Source organism: Elephantulus edwardii, unplaced genomic scaffold (genome assembly GCF_000299155.1).
Source record: "Elephantulus edwardii isolate Elephantulus edwardi_28Jun2011 unplaced genomic scaffold, EleEdw1.0 scaffold00232, whole genome shotgun sequence".
Taxonomy (NCBI): domain Eukaryota; kingdom Metazoa; phylum Chordata; class Mammalia; order Macroscelidea; family Macroscelididae; genus Elephantulus; species Elephantulus edwardii.
Window position 1 is genome coordinate 2,155,854 of NW_006399982.1, and position 18,717 is coordinate 2,174,570.

Below are 18,717 nucleotides of genomic sequence, written 5' to 3' on the forward strand. Positions count from 1 at the left end.
TTAGGGATTAAGATGAAGAATCTCTTCCCATGTAATTCACAGCCTCTGAAAACTTGCCAGAGGGTGAGATACAAGTTGGTTCTGTCTGAACTTCATATAACAACACACAGTATCACATATAGCTATTTAAATGTAAGTAAATGGAAACACAATTTAAAATTTCATTTCCACAGTCATGCTAGATACATTCCAAGTGCTCAAAACATGTGGCTAATGTCTACTATATTAGGAGAGTGAGGATACAGAATTATTTCTGACATCTGAAAAAGTTCTATTGTACTACTTGACAATATGAGGAGACTAAGACATCACTTTATCTAACCCTGTTGAGTAAAGTCAGGCTCTTAAATAAACTGTGCTATTGAAAAACCTAGTACTTACCCCATGGTACATATATACCCCAAGGGCATAGAAAAAACCGACAACGCCAAGGCAAGCCAGGAACACAATGAACTTAAAGGCATCACTGTACAGTTTGAAGTTCAAAGGCCGGGGGTAGAGGATGGATCTCACCAAGTCGCCTTTAGCTGTATTGTAACCTACATGAAGACAATAATGGAGCCAGGTTCTTTAATATTGTTTCTTTGAAAACCTAAAATAGTTTAGATTGAGTTAAAGATTGAGTGAGAGGACCATTTGAATAGGACTAAAGAGAACATTCCCATGAGCTAAGAGTACATTCACTCTTAATTATAAGGAGCAATAAATGGCACTCATTTAGCTTTGTTTCATTTATTTTATGCACACATCACTGCTACTGAAGGGTTGTATAAAAGAAGATGAAAGAGCTGGGGAATTAAGTGATCAGAGAAATGAAAGGTTTAAAAGCATAGAAGTTGTTATTCTTGTTGGTGGTGGTGGACTACAACTCATTGTGATTCTATGGACAACAGATTAAAACTTGGCCCTGCCCTGTACTACCTCACAACCTCTTCCATGCTCAAGTTCATTGTTGCAATCACTGTGTCAATCCATCTCATTGAAATTCTTCCTTTCTTCAGTTGACCCTACTTTCCCAAGCATGAAACACAGATAGGTGGTGAAAATAAATGGAGAATTAAAAAGTAAGGAAAACACAAGGACAAACAATTTGTTAAAAATATACAGGCAAGTATCTTCAATCATGTCATTGACTTGATCAAAAACCTCACTAGATGTGCTATGGTGTAGAATAATAACACAATTGCTAGACATGGTGTTCCAGGTTCCCTTCAACCACATCTTCCCCTACTTGAGTAGACTGCTCTCACCTGCTAACTAGTTTCATATTATCCCTGAACAGTCCTGCCTTTGTGTTTAGGCACAATTAGCAAATCCTTTTCCACTCTCTGATAGGACTTTTCTGATCTTCAAAATTTTCCTACCATATGAAATACCTAAGATATCTCCTTCTTTGTGGTCCCCACCATGCTTAGGTGTTTGCCATCTATCATCTCTGCAAGTATCAGTTAGTTGTACATCCATGCATTTGCTGTACCAACCATCTTCATTTTTAAGCATCATGAATGTACTACAACTGTTTTCTTTCTTCCTCAGTGAATAGTACTCAGTGAACAGAAAATCAAACCCACTGCCATCGGGTTGCTTTGATCCATAGTGATCATCCACAGGCTTCCAAGGCTATAAATCCTTGTGGGAGGAGATTGTTCATCTTTCTCCTTTGGATCAGCTTGTGGTTTGGAACTACTTATCTAAAAGTCAATAAGTACTCATTTATATCTTAGTTGTTGATGATATGATTGGCTGCTATATGTTATAGACGTGATTCAATTCTAGTAGTTTGAAACACACCTATTCCTATGGTTTGGTGAAAACCCATCTGAACCAGATTCTGGTCTCCTCCAATATAGCTTTACAGCCTTTGTGAAAATGAGCAGTTTCCTCTAACTCATCATCTTAGTGTTTTAAAGACTTCAAAATCCACACCCGTTAGTTTCTTCTTGTGTGAGAAATGAGTTTGAACATAAAACCAACCGTATCATTTTAGAGGAGCTCTGGTGGCATAGTTAATGGGCAGTTATTATGCTAATTTTAAGGTGGTTCCTTTTTGGTGGTTCAAATTCATTAGCGGCTCCACACGAGGAAAATGAACACTCTCCTGTGTGATTTGCAGTCTCTGAAAACCTGCTCAACATCAATAAGATTTCCATTTACAGTTTTAGTTCTTAAAAAATGGTTATAGCAATTGAGTCACAGATGATACTAAAGAGTGGAGGTATTGAATTCATTGTGTGGTTTGGATCTGTGGGTTAGCAGAAACAGAGGTTAGGGGTGAGAACAAATTGATGAGACCTGATCATGGACAATCTTTATCAGGCACTGCCTTATAAAAAAGAAATGGGACTTATTCTAATCATGAAAATTTCCCATTATGGTATGGACCTCTACAAACTAATTTTTAGAAATGTGATTTGAGTGACAGACTGGGGAGTATGTTAGAGAAAAATTGGGACAAACTTTAAAACAAAATATTTGAAAGACTATTTCTTTTTAATAGCCTAGGCACGAGGTGAGGGTTACCCGGACAAAATCCCAACAGTGTGGATGAAAGGATAAGGTGAAAGCAAGTCTTTGTAAAGTCAACAACATTTGACACTTGTTTTGTGTTTGGGGCAGTGAAGACTTAAAGATGATATTAAGTGACTTGTGCACAGACATGCTGTTAACAGAATGAGGCCATACAAGAAGCAATCACTTTTTGATGTGTTGACTTTAAACTGTTTGAAGGGCATCCAGGTGGATATACCCAGTGAGGTTGAAATAACACCCCAGCAGTAAGTTTCTGTGTCTTCATAGTGGGAGTTACTGAATCTTATTTTTAATCATTCAGCAGAGATGTGTACTAGGAAAAAAGAAAAAGCCTGTGTACACAGCAAAATGAAGACCATAGGTTTCCATTTGAGGAACTTTACTTCATCCATGTATAGCTTTAATACACTGAAGAGTTCTAACAGTGTTGGAACTGATAGGCAAACAAAAGTCTGTCTGGAAAATAATACAATTGTCATTACCAGAAAGTGGCAAACTCAGAGACCTGAATCAAAATGTTCTTAATCCAACTCTGTTCTCCTTTAAAGGTGGACTAAATTTGCAAAAGAAGCACCTACTAACCTGTTTGCAAAACAACTGCTTTTACAGGTCCCTGACCAGAGGGCTTAACCTGGATAACTTCTGTTCCACAAAAAAGGACATGTCTCCGATAATCCTCCAGGCTGTGAGATTTCCAGGGCATGGTGTTCTCCGAGTGGGGCAAAGGGGTCTTTGTAACAGGTATGCTTTCTCCTAAAAAAAATAAAAAAATCCCATTTTGTTGGTTCAACACAAATTTAGGTAATTATTTTAGAGCTGATGTTTCCGAACACAACATTCACAATCCTAATGCCCAGCCTAGGGATTAAATGAAGAGCACTCAGGGATGCTGCTGGTGCAGACAAGGGTAAACTTGATCATGTTTCAAATACTTAATTTTTCCAACACCTAGTCTGCATGGTTAGCTATTATAATTTGAAAAGCAATTTATTTTCGCCAGGAGAACTATCATCTTAATCATGCCCCCTAAGTGTTTACATAGCAGGATTCTAGGTAATGAATGACTTTTTGGTGAATCACATAAATAGTTATTACTACAGTGAAAACTAAGAAAGCAAGAACTTGATGAGACTGCTTTGTTTTATTCTGATCTTGCAAGTTTCCTGCCCCCAGCAGGGTACACAGTCTTAGTATTTCCTAGTGCTCACTTAAGTGTAAAATATTTCTGTTGTTCTTCTCTAGCGAGGGTTTCTGCTTCACGTAAGTTTCCACATGTGAAGCTTTGAGTGTATGCACTTTTCATCATTCACTCACCTATCCATTCATTCATTCAACATGAAATTTTAAGTGCTTATTCTGTACCACTTACTGTGCTGTGAATGTAATAATGAACAAGACAAATAGAAACCAAGCTAGTAAACAGTTGATAACACCCACAGTGAGTGTTTGATAGTAATACCAAGTATTGATTCTACTACTGTTTTGGTAATAGCACCAAGTGTTATGGTAATACTATCAAGTAGTCCCATCTAACCAAAACTTCAGGATCAAAATAGTTATCTGAAACAATGTATAAATGACAACTGGAAAGGAGAACAGGATTAGACAGATTAATGAAGAGATAACAGTGTTCTTAGGTAAGGTTAGAGAAAGAGATGGGTGTCTCTTGTCATTAAAAATATTTGAAGATACTTGAGATATTGAATATGAGGGTAGAGGTCAAGAAGTGGTCAAGCTCAGATATACAAAGATGAAGGGGGGAGAAATCCCTTCATAAGCTTTCCGAAGTAGCTTCATAATGTTTTAGAAGCATAGACAGAAAGTAATATTATTAAGACAAGGTGTCTCTTTTCTTTTCCTGGATAATCTCAGCTTTTATTCACATTCTTTAGGATCTCAGAGATACATTACTAATGTCTGTCTTCATTTCTCCTGTGTCCCAGGATCTACAATTCCCAGTTTGGGTGGTTCATCCCAATCTGAACAGCTGATTTAGCCTTTCCGAGTGAACATAGTCAAAATCTATATTAATAGTTTTATCCCTAAACTTCTTTCTGACTTTTGGGGGTGCTGATGGCCTAATAAAGAGGAAATCACACTGCCCACCTGAAGGCAGATGGTCGAATCCATCACCTGCTCTACAAGATAGAAAACCTGCGGAAGGGTCAGCTGTTAGTTGGTTTCAGCTCCACAGTAATGAATTTTTACTTACGGTTCCACCGCTTTACTGAGTCACTAATTTAAAGTCTCATCATCATCTTAGATCGCTCCTCATTCAGTGCTCTGCTTGCTCCTAGATTCTCCTTGTTCTGCTGTGTCATTCTTCTGCGTGTTACTCACTGAACTGAGCCACCTTTGGGTGTGTGAGGCTTGGCTCCAGTGATGCTGGTGGCAATCTCAGTATTAATGAATGTTTAGCTGTGATTTGTTTAGTTCTCTGAAGTGCAAACATAACTTCAGGATGATTATTTCTAGTTAGTGACTGTAAATGCTACTTCTCTTGGTTATCAACCAATAGGTTGGAAGTTTTAGTCCATCTAGAGGTATATCCAGAGAAGAGTGTCATAGTGTATTTCAGAAAAATCAGTCACTGAAAATCTTGTAGAGCACAGTCTCAATCTGACACACATCGGTTCCGTATGAGTCAGAAGGGACTTAACCACAACTAGGAAATGGTACAGTGGAACTGATCCTCCTCCAACACTAGTTTATTTATAAAATTAAAATACATTGTTTTCAAGAACAAACCACAATCCATCTCACCTTTCTAAATAGTCTCTTATATCCAGTACCCCTCTTGGGTCATCTCCTACCACTTCCAAATAAATCCTATGAAAGCTCCACCTTTAATCACCCTATGCTAATGCTCATTGACTTTTTTTCCATTGCGTTGCTAAAAGGAACCCAAGCACCCCTGCTAGATTCCAAAAATCTCTTGTTGTTGTTGTTGTTATGTGACATTGAGTCACCTGTGGCTCATAAAAACTTTGTACATTAGCTCTGACTGCTGCGCTATCCCAAGCTAATCTCATTGTCTCTGACAGACCTAATTCCAGCTCTCCAGTCACTGAGACAATCCAGCTCATCCTGGGTCTTCACCCCCTGCACTGTCTTCCTTTATGCTCCACTGTTTGAGCATGTTGCCTGTGATGTCCCCACACAAGCTCTAGCTAAGCCAGGTTACTCAACCTTCGCGCACACCTTCCTTTGCCTTTCCCTGACGACTGAAACGGAGAGTATTTCACGGTCAATGAGCTAACTCGGAATTCAAAAGGGATCCATTTTAGAGGCAAAAATGAAAATGCTAATAACACTACTTGGCTCCCAGATTTGAAGAGCACTAGAACGAGTTCAAAATCTCATCAGTCTTGGCCTAAATGTTCAGTTAGCAAGATAATGTATCATATTTATAATTTGGCAATAGTAATATATTGATTATGGTTATACAAATACAGGTAATATCTCTCTACTCTATAACTAAGCACAGGGACTTCAACTTATTTATACTCTCCATTTTCCTTAATGGCATAAATAGATTCAAAATATACATATTTTGTTGAAAGCAAATGTGAATTAAATAAAAAGTATCACCTAAGCTTTTCTGTGATTGATTTTTCCAACCTAGTTTTATACAATGATGCAATTTTTTATACTCTGAGGTGAAAGAAGCTATGAAATGTTTATTAGTTGTCTTAGATATTCTTTAGAAAATCTCTTTAGCCAGACACTGTCCCTCAATCATTTCCCCTAAAATGATTATGATATCTCATGGAGTGTGTACATTGAAATTTTTCAGTTGCACACTAAACAGCTTTGTCAAGGGGATATAGCTTTTGGAAAAAGTCTAAAAAATCATGATGGTGCATTGTTTTTAAATTATTTTTGTATCTATAATGTTTAATTATTCTTCACAATAAGTGATACTGAAGAGAAACTTTATAAAAACCAAATACCTACAGGTAATTTCAAATGTTTGTCTACCTTTGGATTATACAACATTAATCTATATTCTTGTATGCATATATTAATGAACATTTTCTGCTCTCATACTGATGGTATTATTAGACAGGCAGGTATTTACGTGCTCAATGACAGAGAAGTCATTGAGAGACAATATGTTCCATAGATAACCCTCAAATGTGATGATTTTATGCAGTCCCTTTTAAGCGAATCACATATTAATATGGACTGAATGAAAAGAAAAAGTATTTGCCAACCAAAGTAGGGGATCTAAAGAGGCTGGACAAAGTTTCAGAAAGCTCTATGCTCATCAATAGTTGGCTCCTAGACCTGGGACTTCTGGCTGTTGTGCTACAAATAAGTTGAAGTTCCTGTGCCCAGGTATTCATTCAGTGTCTAGAAAGAGAGATAATATCTGTATTTGTAGAGCAATAATGGTCCTCTCCATGTTCACCATAAACCAGGAGCCACTTAATGACAATATTTTAAATGCTACTGAAGATTATCCAAAAATGACCGGAACAGCACATCAGCACAGAACTGCCAGAAGTCCAGGCTGGGTTTAGAAGGGGTCGTGGTACTGGGGATATTGTAGCTAATGTTAGATGGACCTTAGCTGAATGCAGGGAATACCAGAGGAATATATATCTGTGTTTCATTAACTATGCAAAGGTGTTTGACTGTGTGGATCATAACAAACTGTGGCTGACTCTGAGAAGAATGAGAATCCCAGAATACTTGATTGTGCTAATGAGAAACCTATACTTGGACCAAGAGGCAGTTGTCTGAACAGAGCAAGGAAACACTGCCTGGTTCAAAATTGGGAAAGATGTATGCCAGGGATGTGTCCTGTCTCCATACCTTTTCAATCTGTATGCAGAACAGATTATCCAGGAGGCTGGGCTCCATGAGGAGAAATGTGGGATCAGGATTGGTGGAAGATCTATCAACAATCTGTGTTATGCAGATGACACAACCCTGCTTTGTGAAACTGAGGAGGACCTGAAACGCCTGCTGCAGAGTGTCAAGGACTGCAGCCTCCTATATGGATTGAGGCTCAATGTCAAGAAGACAAAGATTCTCACCACTGGGCCAATTGGCAGCATCAGGATGGATGGTAAAGAGATTGAGACTGTTCACAGCTTTAGTTGTCTTGGCTCCACAGTCAACACTCTTGACACCAGCAGCCAGGAAATTAAAAGATGTATTGCGATGGGAAAGCCTGCTGTTAGGGACCTCTCCAAAGTACTGAAGAGCAATGGTGTCTCTCTGGAGACTAAGCTGCATCTGATACAGGCCATAGTCTTTGCTATCACTTGTTATGCATCAGAGGGTTGGACAATGACTAAGGAGGATAGAAGAAGAATTGATGCCTTTGAGCTGTGGTGCTAGAGAAGAGTATTGAGGGCTAGGAAAACAAACAGATTCATCCTTGAGAGGGTTAAACCAGGTGGCTCCTTGGAGGCAAGAATTCTGAAGCTTCATCTGACATACTTTGGACATGTTGTAAGGAGGGACAGGTCCTTGGAGAGGGACATCATGCTTGGTAGGGTGGAAGGATGGCACAGGAGGGGAAGATAGGTGGATTGATTCAGCGACTGGGGTAATTGGGATGGTTGTATCAGAGACAGTGCAATTGGCACAGGACAGAGCAGAGTTTAGGGCTGTTGTACATAGAGTCACTATGAGTTGCAAGTGACTTGATGGCACATAACAACAACAACAACATATCCTTATTCACTTGTACTTGGGGACTACTAGAAACATATCTTGGAAGGTAGGATGTGTTTCTCAAGTATGTTGGGGACCCCATAGTAGAGGACCTGACACTTAGTTGTACCTCTGAAATTTGATTAAATGAATAAATAAAAGAGGATAAAGGGGAGGAAGGATACCAGGCAAAAAAGAAAGATGAAAGGAAAGGATAAAGGGAAGAGAGAAAAAGAAATTCGCTTTTAAAGAGCCACTTAAGTTGTTTCCTTTTCGCATACATGAAAATTGGCTTCTATTTTTGGATGTTTTGTCCTTAGCAATAATTAAAACTAAATTCCAAAGTTCAATTTTTTTAATTTCCATACAATGTTAGCATAGTGCTCAATATGTATAAGAATAGAAAACAAATTTAGCTGGTTTGTCAAGAGACCACTGGCAAAAAAAAAAGAAAAAAGTTCTAAGTAAAAACTTTAATAGCTTTTCTCTCATGGTAACGTCTTCTGCCTCTTCACTTCTCTCCTTTGAGAGGAGCCAGATCTCGAGATGAATCAAGAAACTATAAAAGAAGAAAAGAAACAAACAGAAAAGAACATGGGAGTTGATAGCTGGCTTTTTGAGTTTCAAAAGTCATCCATATGCTTGATTGTGGCTTTCAGAGACCTCCTTCTGGGAGTTGGAAGAGCATACAAAGGAAACAGAGATGTTGCCTTGTTATTATTAAATACTGCCAAGTCAGTCCTGACTGATAGCAAACTTGGTGTGGCAGAACTGTCCCACACATCAACTGGAACAATAGACTTGAGCTTATTAGAGATGGGAAGACAGTGCAGGCCAGAGCTAACTGCAGATGATGTTCTATATATTATTAAGCAATGATCTAAGGGCGCTGTGAGTACTAGTTGCCTCAACAGTACCTAAAAACAGCAACAATCTTTACCAGAGCAGATCATCCAGTTTTTCTTCCATAGCGCCTCTGAGTGGATTCTACTCTCAACCTATAAATCAGTAGCTGAGCGTTCACACGTTTCTAACAGTGCATAAAGGCAAGTCTAGAAATAAAGCCCCAGGGACCTGTACTGAAACAGGTGGAACAAGCTCATAAGCATCTGAACCAGCATCCCTTTCCAGATAGACAGATCTCATAGTTGTCACAGCCCCAAATAGAATGGCAGTGGGAGAAGCAGGAGCTGACCTAAACCAGGTGACTCTTCCAGGGCCTTGAAGGCCTTAAGCTACCAAGACAGGGAGAAGGAGCCTGCTCACTTGTGGACTTGTTTGACTCTTACCAGACACGACACTGAATACTTTAAAAGCTGACAAAATTTAGAGCCAAAAGAAAAGCCCAATGTAGTTGCCTTGGCGATGTAGTTTGTTACATCTTGGTCGATGGTTGAATCCACCAGCTGTTCCTCAGGCTAAAGATGAACCAGTTGCCTCGCATTAAGATTCACAGCCTCTGGGACAGGACAGTGGAAGATCATTATGAGTAGGGCTCCCCTTGATGGCAGTGGGTTTGATTTGATTTCTAAAATGAGCTTTTTTTTTTATTTCAAGAACTTGGGAAATATGTCAGCCGCCAAAGAAAGGATAAACATTATGTTGTTGTTATGTGCCATTGAGTCATGTGACTCTTAGTGACTCTATGCACAATAGCTCTGAACACTGCCCTACCTGAGCCAGTCTCTCACTGACTCCAACACACCTACCCCCATTACTCCAGTTACTGTGTCAGTCCATTTCATCCAGGGTCTTCCTCTCCTGTACTGTGCCTCCACTCTATCAAGCATGATGTCTTTCTTCAGGGACTGGTCCCACCTGGCCACAAACCCAAAGTGTGTGATACAAAGCTTCAGAATCCTTGCCTCCAAGGACCAGCCTGATTTCATCCTCTCCAGTATAAACCTGCTTGCTCTCTTGGCAGTCCATGGAGTATTCAATACTCTTCTCTTCACCACAACTCAAAGACATCAATTCTTCTTTCAACTTTAGTCATTGCCGGCTCTCTGATGCAAAGCAAGTAATTGCAAAGACCATGGCCTAAATCAGGCACACCTTAGTCTCGAGACAGAAATTGATGGTCTTTAGTACTTTGGAGAAGTCCCTGATAGCAACTTTCCGCAGAGCAAGTAATCTTTTGATTTCTTGATGGCTGGTGCCAAGAGTGTTGATTGCAGAGCCGAGGAACCTCAATCTCTTCTCCCTCTATCATGGTGCTGCCCAATCTGTCTAAATGGTGAGAATCTTTGTCTTCTTGATGTTGAGTTTCAATCTAAATTGAAGACTACGGTCTTTGACCTTCTGCAATAAGTGCTTCAAGTCCTCCTCAGTTTCAGTAAGCAAGGTTGTGTCATCTGCATAACGCAGGTTTTGATGAGTCTTCCTTCAATCCTGATGCCACATTCCTCCTCATGAAGTCCAGCCTCCTAAATGATCTGTTCCACATATAGACTGAAAAGTTATGGAGCTAGGACTGATGTCCTTTCCTGATTTTGGACCATGCAGGGTTTCCTTTCTCTGTTCTAATGACTGCTTGTGAATACTTGTATCAAATTGGACAGGTCAATGATTACAGACCTAAGGAAAATAGTGGTTACCAGAGATGGATAGATTAGAAGGGGAAAGGTGAATGAATTGCTTAGGGAATATTGAGCTCTGTAAAGGGTGATGCATTAAAAGGTGCATTGCCATAGGAAAGTCTGCTGTTAGGGACCTCTCCAAAGTACTGAAGAGCAATGGTGTCTCTCTGGAGACTAACTAACGTGCATCTGATACAGGCCATGGTCTTTGCAATCACTTGTTATGCATCAGAGAGTTGGACAATGACCAAGGAGGATAGAAGGAGAATTGACGCCTTTGAGCTGTGGTGCTGGAGAAGAGTATTGAGAATACCATGGACTGCTAGGAAAACAAACAGATTTGTCCTGGAAAGGGTTAAACCGGATGGCTCCTTGGAGGCAAGGATTCTGAGGCTCTGTCTAACAAACTTTGCACATGTTGTGAGGAGAGACCGGTCCTTGGAGAGGGACATCATGCTTGGGAGGGTGGAGGGACAGTGCAGGAGAGGAAGGCCCTCTATGAGGTGGATTGATTCAGTGACTGGGATAATTGGGATGGGAGTGTCAGAGACGGTGCGACTGGCACAGGACAGAGCGGAGTTTAGGGCTGTTGTACATAGGGTTGCTATGAGTCGCAAGTGACTCGATGGCACATAACAACAACAACAAACAAAGGGTGATGGGAAAAAAATCTGGAAACCATGGTGATAGTTGTACAACATGATGAACACAATATCACGGAATTGTACAAGATGTGTTTGTTATGTGTATATTAAACACATTATGGGGGGTGGGGGAGAGATAAATTTCTTAGATACCTGAGTTTGTGGCTGTGAGATGAGGCTGAGGAGATCAAGATGTGGGTGGGTCCTTATTAATGGGACTGTAATATGAACGGGAACATTAAGAGAGAAAGGGTAACAAGATATAGGTATGGAGGGTCACCTACTTTAGAATCACCTTCCTCATTCTTATGTTTCTATTTAGAAGCAAACGCCAATCTTGGTTCCCTCACTCACTTCGTGAACAGCCCTGCCCTCTGTTCACCTCAATTTCCTCGTTTCTAAGCTTTTAGTCCTATTTGGTTTTTGCTATGAAGAAAGTGCATGCAGAAGTCATTTATAGCATATGAACTCCTATAGAGATACTGGCAGCATATGCCATTTTTACTATTGTATAAAAAGCGAAGCAAAAAAAAAGACTTCTATACTCCAGCAGACAGGAAATCAAAAGACAAATTGCTTTGGGAAAATCTATCATGGACCTCTCCAGGGTACTGAAGAGCAACAATGTCAGTCTAGAAACAAAGGTGCACCTAATCCAGGCCATGGTCTTCTTAATTACTTGTTATGCTTCAGAGATCTGGATAATGATTAAGGATGACAGAAGAATAATAGATGCCTTTGAGTTGTGGTGCTGGCGAAGAGTCTTGAACATACCATGGTTTGCCAGGAAAACAAATAGGTCTTTCTTGGAGAGGGTGAAACCAACGTTTTCCTTGAAGGCTAGTATTTTGAAGTTCCACCTCACATTGGGCAAGGAGAGATTGGTCCTTGGAGAAGGACATCAGGCTCAGAAGGGTGAATGGACAGTGCAGGAGATGAAGACCCCGGATGAGATGGACTGATACAGTAACTGGGGCAATGGGGGTTAGTGTGTCAGAATTAGTGAGACTGGCTCAGGGCAGGGAAGGGTTCAGAGCTGCTATACATAGGGTTACTATCCATCGCAGGTGACTCAATGGCACATAACAGCAATAACATACCATGACAGGTTTGGAATCAGGAGTGACATCCAATTCCTAAGCAACATGCCTCTGGAAACTCTACGAACTTTTGATAAATGTTGATAGCTGTAGAGGGGCTTAAGGCCTTTTATTCATAGGGTCAATTTGAGTTATGTTCGACTCGAAGACAATCGACAACAACAATATAAACACAGACTATTTTTCAGTCAAAGAAAAAAAATAACCTGAACCATATTTGTGGACAAATATGGTCGAGACATTTGAAGTTTCAAGAATATACCCTTAATCTTTTGAATATTCAATCAGAAAACACACCACAAATTGTACATGAGTGGGAGTATCCATGTGGGTTGAGTAATAATATATTTAGAGCATGGTTATCCCAAAATCTTTCTGAAGGAATTAATGAGAAAGAAGACATTTCTGTTTCATATCTTTCTCTAAAATTGGCCTTTATCAATACTTAATACTGCCCACATATTAATACCAGATGCATCATATTCCAGAAACAGACCCTAGAAGAAGCTACTTATCTAAGGCAATGTTAGGTCAATTGTTACACACTTGTTGGAATGAAGTGTTAACTGCACTACAGGTCTGAAGCCCAGAGAATTCTTGAGAATTGAGGCAAGTAGTGCACACCCTTTTCAGTTAGGGAGCAGGAACAAACCAGGAAATAAACTGTGGTGTTTCCCGCTCTAGTCTCCTCACAGCCATACTCCTCATCTGTGGGAGAAGCCATTCTCCATTGTGAACCGGTGGGAGGTGGGAAACAGCTTCTGAGTAGAGGAAGGACAGCTTTCCTTGGGGATAGAGTATGCAGGCTGGGTGCTATGGCAACATTCTGCATGAAAGATATCAGTATGCAAATCCTCATCGCTCTCATTATAAGGCAGTTAGATTTCAGCACATTAAAGGGGTATATTTTGTAATTATACCAAGGATATTGATGTTTACTACATTTTCTTGTCGCAATTTTAAATTAAGAAGACCCATTTTCAATGTGAAATCTGTTTGTCTCGAGCAATTCAGAAATATACAGTACGCTCCCTTTTCACAGAGGTGATGTTAAAAGTTTTGTGGAGTTTCCCCCTTCCCTTTACTCCATTCACTAAGACAAAAATAGAGCAATTTTTAAGCACAGAAAAAGACAAACTACTTTCCATTACCATGTACTCTGTGTGTGTATGTTTTCCTAAAGGATATTTTATAAATAGTGCTTTACAGATTATACATATTCAAGTAGACATTACAGAGTACATATGAGAACAAGAACAGCTCCAATTCTATCTGGAAGAACAGGTTTCTGATCAATGAGATCAAATAGAAAGATGGTGAACTCTATGGAGAACGGAAAGTATCCTTATTATGTCTTTCCTCAAGATTCACCTTGGGGGTCTGATTCCCTCCCAGGGAACTTCAGGTATCCAGGGTACAGGGCTAAATAAAATCTCTAGCGCTTTTGACTGAGGCAGTTGGAGATCCACCTGGTTGTATTCTGTTTGGATGTGTGCATAAACCATTCTTGTAATTTTTTTTTAAGAGATTTAGATCTCAAACAGCATAGTGCACTCACCTTTTTCTGAACCTAAAGTACTCTATTATTCTATTGGCAACTAATCACATGTTGTATTAGGCGTTTCTACTAGTTTAGTATTTATTTTGGCTTAATTGTTATGCTACTTGGTATTAAGCTCTCCCTGTTTCCCTATATTTTGTATTCATTTGATTGGAAAAGGCTATTCTCATTGTGCTCAGCCTGTGGTCTAGCATAAATTTTGTTGTTAAGGGCTGTGAGTACGACTCATAGCAACATTATGAACAACAGATCTGAACCCTGTCCTATCCTGTGCCACCCTCATCATCTCTGACACACTTGAGCTCATTACTGCTGTCAATCCACCCGGCTGAAGGTTGTCTTCTCTTTCACTGACCTTTACCTTGCCAAGCATGTTGTTCTTTCCAACAAACATGTTGTTGTGATGTGCTTTTGAAACAGAATCAACCCATAGCTGACCCACCAGTGGTTTTTCAGAGGCAGTAAATCACATGGGAGGAAATTGCCCATCTTTCTCCTGCAGAGCAGCTGGTGAATTTGAACCACTTGCCTTTGGTATCAAGTGTCGCTCCTTACCACTAGGACACCAGAGGAAGAGCTCCTCCAAACAACATACCTTGGGTTATGCAGATGATACAACTTTACTTGCTGAAACTGAAGAGAACCTAAAGCATTTGCTGCAGAGGGTCAAGAACTGTAGTTTGCAAAATAGAGTGAAGCCCAACATCAAGAAAATGTAGATTCTCACCACTAGGCTGATTGGCAGCATCATGATAGATGGAGAAGAGATTGAGATTGTCAACAATTTCAGCTTGCTCAGCTCCACAATCAACACTCTTGGCACCAGCAGTCAGGAGATCAAAAGATGAGTTGCATTGGGGAAAATCTGCTGCCAGGGACTTCTCCAGAGTGCTGAAGAGTAAGGATGTCAGTCTAGAGACTAAGGCTTACCTCACCCAGGCTATGGTTTTTCAATTAGTTGCTATGCATTAGAGAGCTGAACAATGACGAAGGATTACAGGAGAAGGATTGATGTGTTTGTGTTGCGGTGTTGAAGAAGAATTTGTAATATACCATGGACTACCAAGAGAACAAAAAAGTCTATCCTGGAGAGGGTGAAACCAAGCTGCTCTTTGGAGGCAAGGATTTTGAAACTCTGTCTCACATACTTTGGGCATGTAGGGGAGATTAGTCTATGGAGAAGGATATTGTGCTTGTAAGGGTTGAGGAAGACTATGGATGAGACTGACAGACACAATAACTAGAGTAATGAAAGTAGGAATGTCAGAGACAGTGAGACTGGCTCAGGAGAGAGCAGGGTTCAGAGCTGTTGTGTATAGAGTTACTATGCGTCATGGTCAACTCTATGGCACATAACAACAACATACCCAAAGTATGTGAGATGAAGTATTACCACCCTTGTTTCCTGGGAGCACTTTGGCTGCACTTTCTCCAACACATATCTGTTTAGGTAACTTTTATTGATCTGATTTGCTGACACTTGCTCTGGATTTTGGACACAAAGTAATTTCTTCACAAGCACTTACCTGTGAGCATGCCTTCATTCACCACACAATTCCCATCAATCAAAATAGCATCACATGGCAATGACAGTTTCCCAGGGAGAATAAGAATGTCTCCAGGAACCAAGAGACGAGATTCCAGCTCCTGTAAACCTACACACACACAAAAATCAGCAATGTATCCATGATTAGCTGAGCTTTTGGAGTTTACTTAAAATGAAAGTAACTGAAAACCCTTATCAACATATTGGCCAACATTATCCTGTCTCTCAGGTGCTTAAATGTTTCTTCAGTCAATTGCAAATTTCTATGAAGAAACTAGGATGATGAAGGAACTGATTCCTTGTATATGTTGTTGTTAAGTGCCATCAAGTTGAATATGACTCACATTCAACCCTGCCCTATTCTGTGCTAACCTCATCACCCCTGGCACATATAACCCCATTGCTGCCGTCACTGTGTTAATCCATCTCATTGAGGATCTTCTCTTTCACTGACCTTCCACCTTTCCAAGCTTGATATTCCTTTCCATGGAATAGTTCCTGTGGCAACATGTTAAAAGTATAAAAAATGAAGCTTTGCTATCTATCCTTGCCTCCAAGGAGCTTTCTGGCTGCACTTTTCCCAAGACATATCTGTTTGCTCTTCTGACAGTCTGTGGATATTCAATACTCTTCCCCAATAACAAATTATCTCAGTAACAAGCCCTAGCCTTGATCTTAGTACCTACTGCATGCTTTGCCCACAGTGGCTACTCAAGGACATTGATCAAAAGTGAGTGTGCCTTTGCTGTCTCCTCTTTTAACTGGGTTCCTGATCTCCAAAGTGCACACTGTTCCTTCGATTGAGACCTCATGCAGATCATTTATATGGTCTGAGGGCTCAGGTCTTCCCTTTTTTCAGACAGCAATGGTCACTCCACCACTGGCTAACTCAGAGTAAATGCATGGGGTCCAGCCAGACCCCTAAAAGGCACCATCCAGGCTTGAGCTGTAGATGGCAGTTGGAAGACTATTTGGGATAGTTAGTTGAGAAATAAAAAAGAGAGCTCTATTTGTTCCCATTCTAAAGAAGGGTGACCCAACAGAGTGTGGAAAATATAGAACAATATCATTTATTTCACACGCAAGCAAGATTCTACTGAAGATTATCCAAAAACGACTGGAACAGTACATCAGCAGAGAGCTGCCAGAAGTCCAGGCTGGGTTTAGAAGGGGTCGTGGTACTAGGGATATTGTAGCTGATGTTAGATGTATCTTAGCTGAAAGCAGGGCATACTAGAAGAATGTCTATCTGTGTTTCATTGATTATGCAAAGGCGTTTGACTGTGTGGATCATAACAAACTGTGGCTGAATCTGAGAAGAATGGGAATCCCAGAACACTGGATCATGCTAATGATAAACCTATACTTGGACCAAAGGAAGTCATCAGACCAGAGCAGGGAAACACTGCATGGTTCAAAATTGGGAAAGGTGTATGTCAGGTATGTGTCCTATCTCCATACCTTTTCAACCTGTATGCAGAACAGATTATCCGAGAGGCTGGGCTGTATGAGGAGAAGTGTGATGTTAGGATTGGTGGACGATCTATCAACAATCTGCGTTATGCAGATGACACAACCCTGCTTGCTGAAACTGAGGAGGACCTCATGCACTTGCTGCAGAGGGTCAAGGACTGCAGCCTTCAGTATGGACTGAGGCTCTCAGTGTCAAGAAGACAAAGATTCTCACCACTGGGCCAATTGACAGCATCAGGATGGATGCTGAAGAGACTGAGATTGTTAACAACTTTAGTCTGCTTGGTTCCATGGTCAACACTCTTGGCACCAGTAGCCAGGAAATAAAAAAAATGTTATTGCGATGGGAAAGTCTACTGTTAGGGACCTCTCCAGGGTACTGAAGAGCAATGATGTCACTCTGGAGACTAAGGTGCGCCTGATACAGGCCATGGTTTTTGCAATCACTTGTTATGCATCAGAGAGTTGGACAATGACTAGGGAGGATAGAAGGAGAATTGATGCTTTTGAACTGTGATGCTGGAGAAGAGTATTGAATGTACCATGGACTGCTAAGAGAGGGTTAAACCAGGCTGCTCCTTGGAGGCAAGGGTTCTGGGGCTTCGTCTGACATACTTTGGACATGTTGTAAGGAGGGACAGGTACTTGGAGAGGGACATTATGCTTGGGAGAGTGAAGGGACGGCACAGGAGGGGAAGGCCCTCTATGAGGTGGATTGGTTCAGTGACTGGGGTAATCAGGATGGGTGTGTCAGAGGCAGTGCGATTGACACAGGATAGAGCAGGGTTTAGGGTTGTTGAACATAGGGTCACTATGAGTCTAAAGCAACTCAACGGTACATAACAAGAACAACAACAAAGCTTACCCAGTAATAGTCATTTATTTAAATATATGCAGCAGAGAAAATCTGAAGCAACCTTGATTTGTTGTTGTTAGGTGCCATTAAGTTAACTATGACTCACTATAATCCTATGAACAATAGTTCAGAACCACCTTGCACTATCTAATTGTTGCTGTTATAGGCTATGCATTGGAACCTGAACTGATAGCAGGTTTTCAGAGGCAGTTAATCTCTTGGAAGGAGATTGTCCAGCCTCCTTCTGCAGAGCAGCTGGTGGATTCAAATCATGTACCTTTGGGATTGCAGCACAGCTTCTTAGGGCTATTCAGGATTGGGGCTAAGGTAAAGCAAGTGAGGGGTCTTGAAAGTAAATATTGACCATGGGACTCATTCCAGGGGCCCTGCAAGGGCAGGGTCAACATTTGCACAGTCTTGCCTCTCTATATTTTACATTGTTTAGCTTGTCTCACCTTAGTCTTCGGCCTGGTTCAATCAAAGAAGACTTTTTCTTAACTAATAATAAAGAGCAAGTGAAATTCATTCCACTTAAAACGTTAGGATGTGAAAGATGGCACGATGTATGTCACTTACCTCTGTCTTTTACGCTGACTGTAACCTGGACTTTGTTGTGATCCTCCACAAGGTTGTGCAGCTTGACTGATTGCTACCAATGTAAAGTCAATGTTTAAATGTTAGAGAACTCATGGATGAGAAAGCATGATCTCAAAATAGCAAGTGCCAAGCCTAATGGCACAGGCAGACTAGCCTTGGACA

General features: G+C 40.6%; 1 protein-coding gene across 1 annotated transcript in view; it reads right to left on the bottom strand.

Moving 5' to 3' along the window:
• The window catches only part of ATP13A5 (ATPase type 13A5), a 207,555-nt gene that overhangs the window by 133,357 nt on the left and 55,481 nt on the right, over positions 1 to 18,717 (bottom strand). The window contains exons 8-11 of the mRNA XM_006898539.1: positions 18,535 to 18,607; positions 15,610 to 15,738; positions 3,112 to 3,282; positions 382 to 539 (exon numbers count right to left, since the gene is read on the bottom strand). Coding sequence (XP_006898601.1) covers positions 382 to 539; positions 3,112 to 3,282; positions 15,610 to 15,738; positions 18,535 to 18,607 — 531 coding nt within the window. The remainder of the gene's footprint in view (positions 1 to 381; positions 540 to 3,111; positions 3,283 to 15,609; positions 15,739 to 18,534; positions 18,608 to 18,717) is intronic.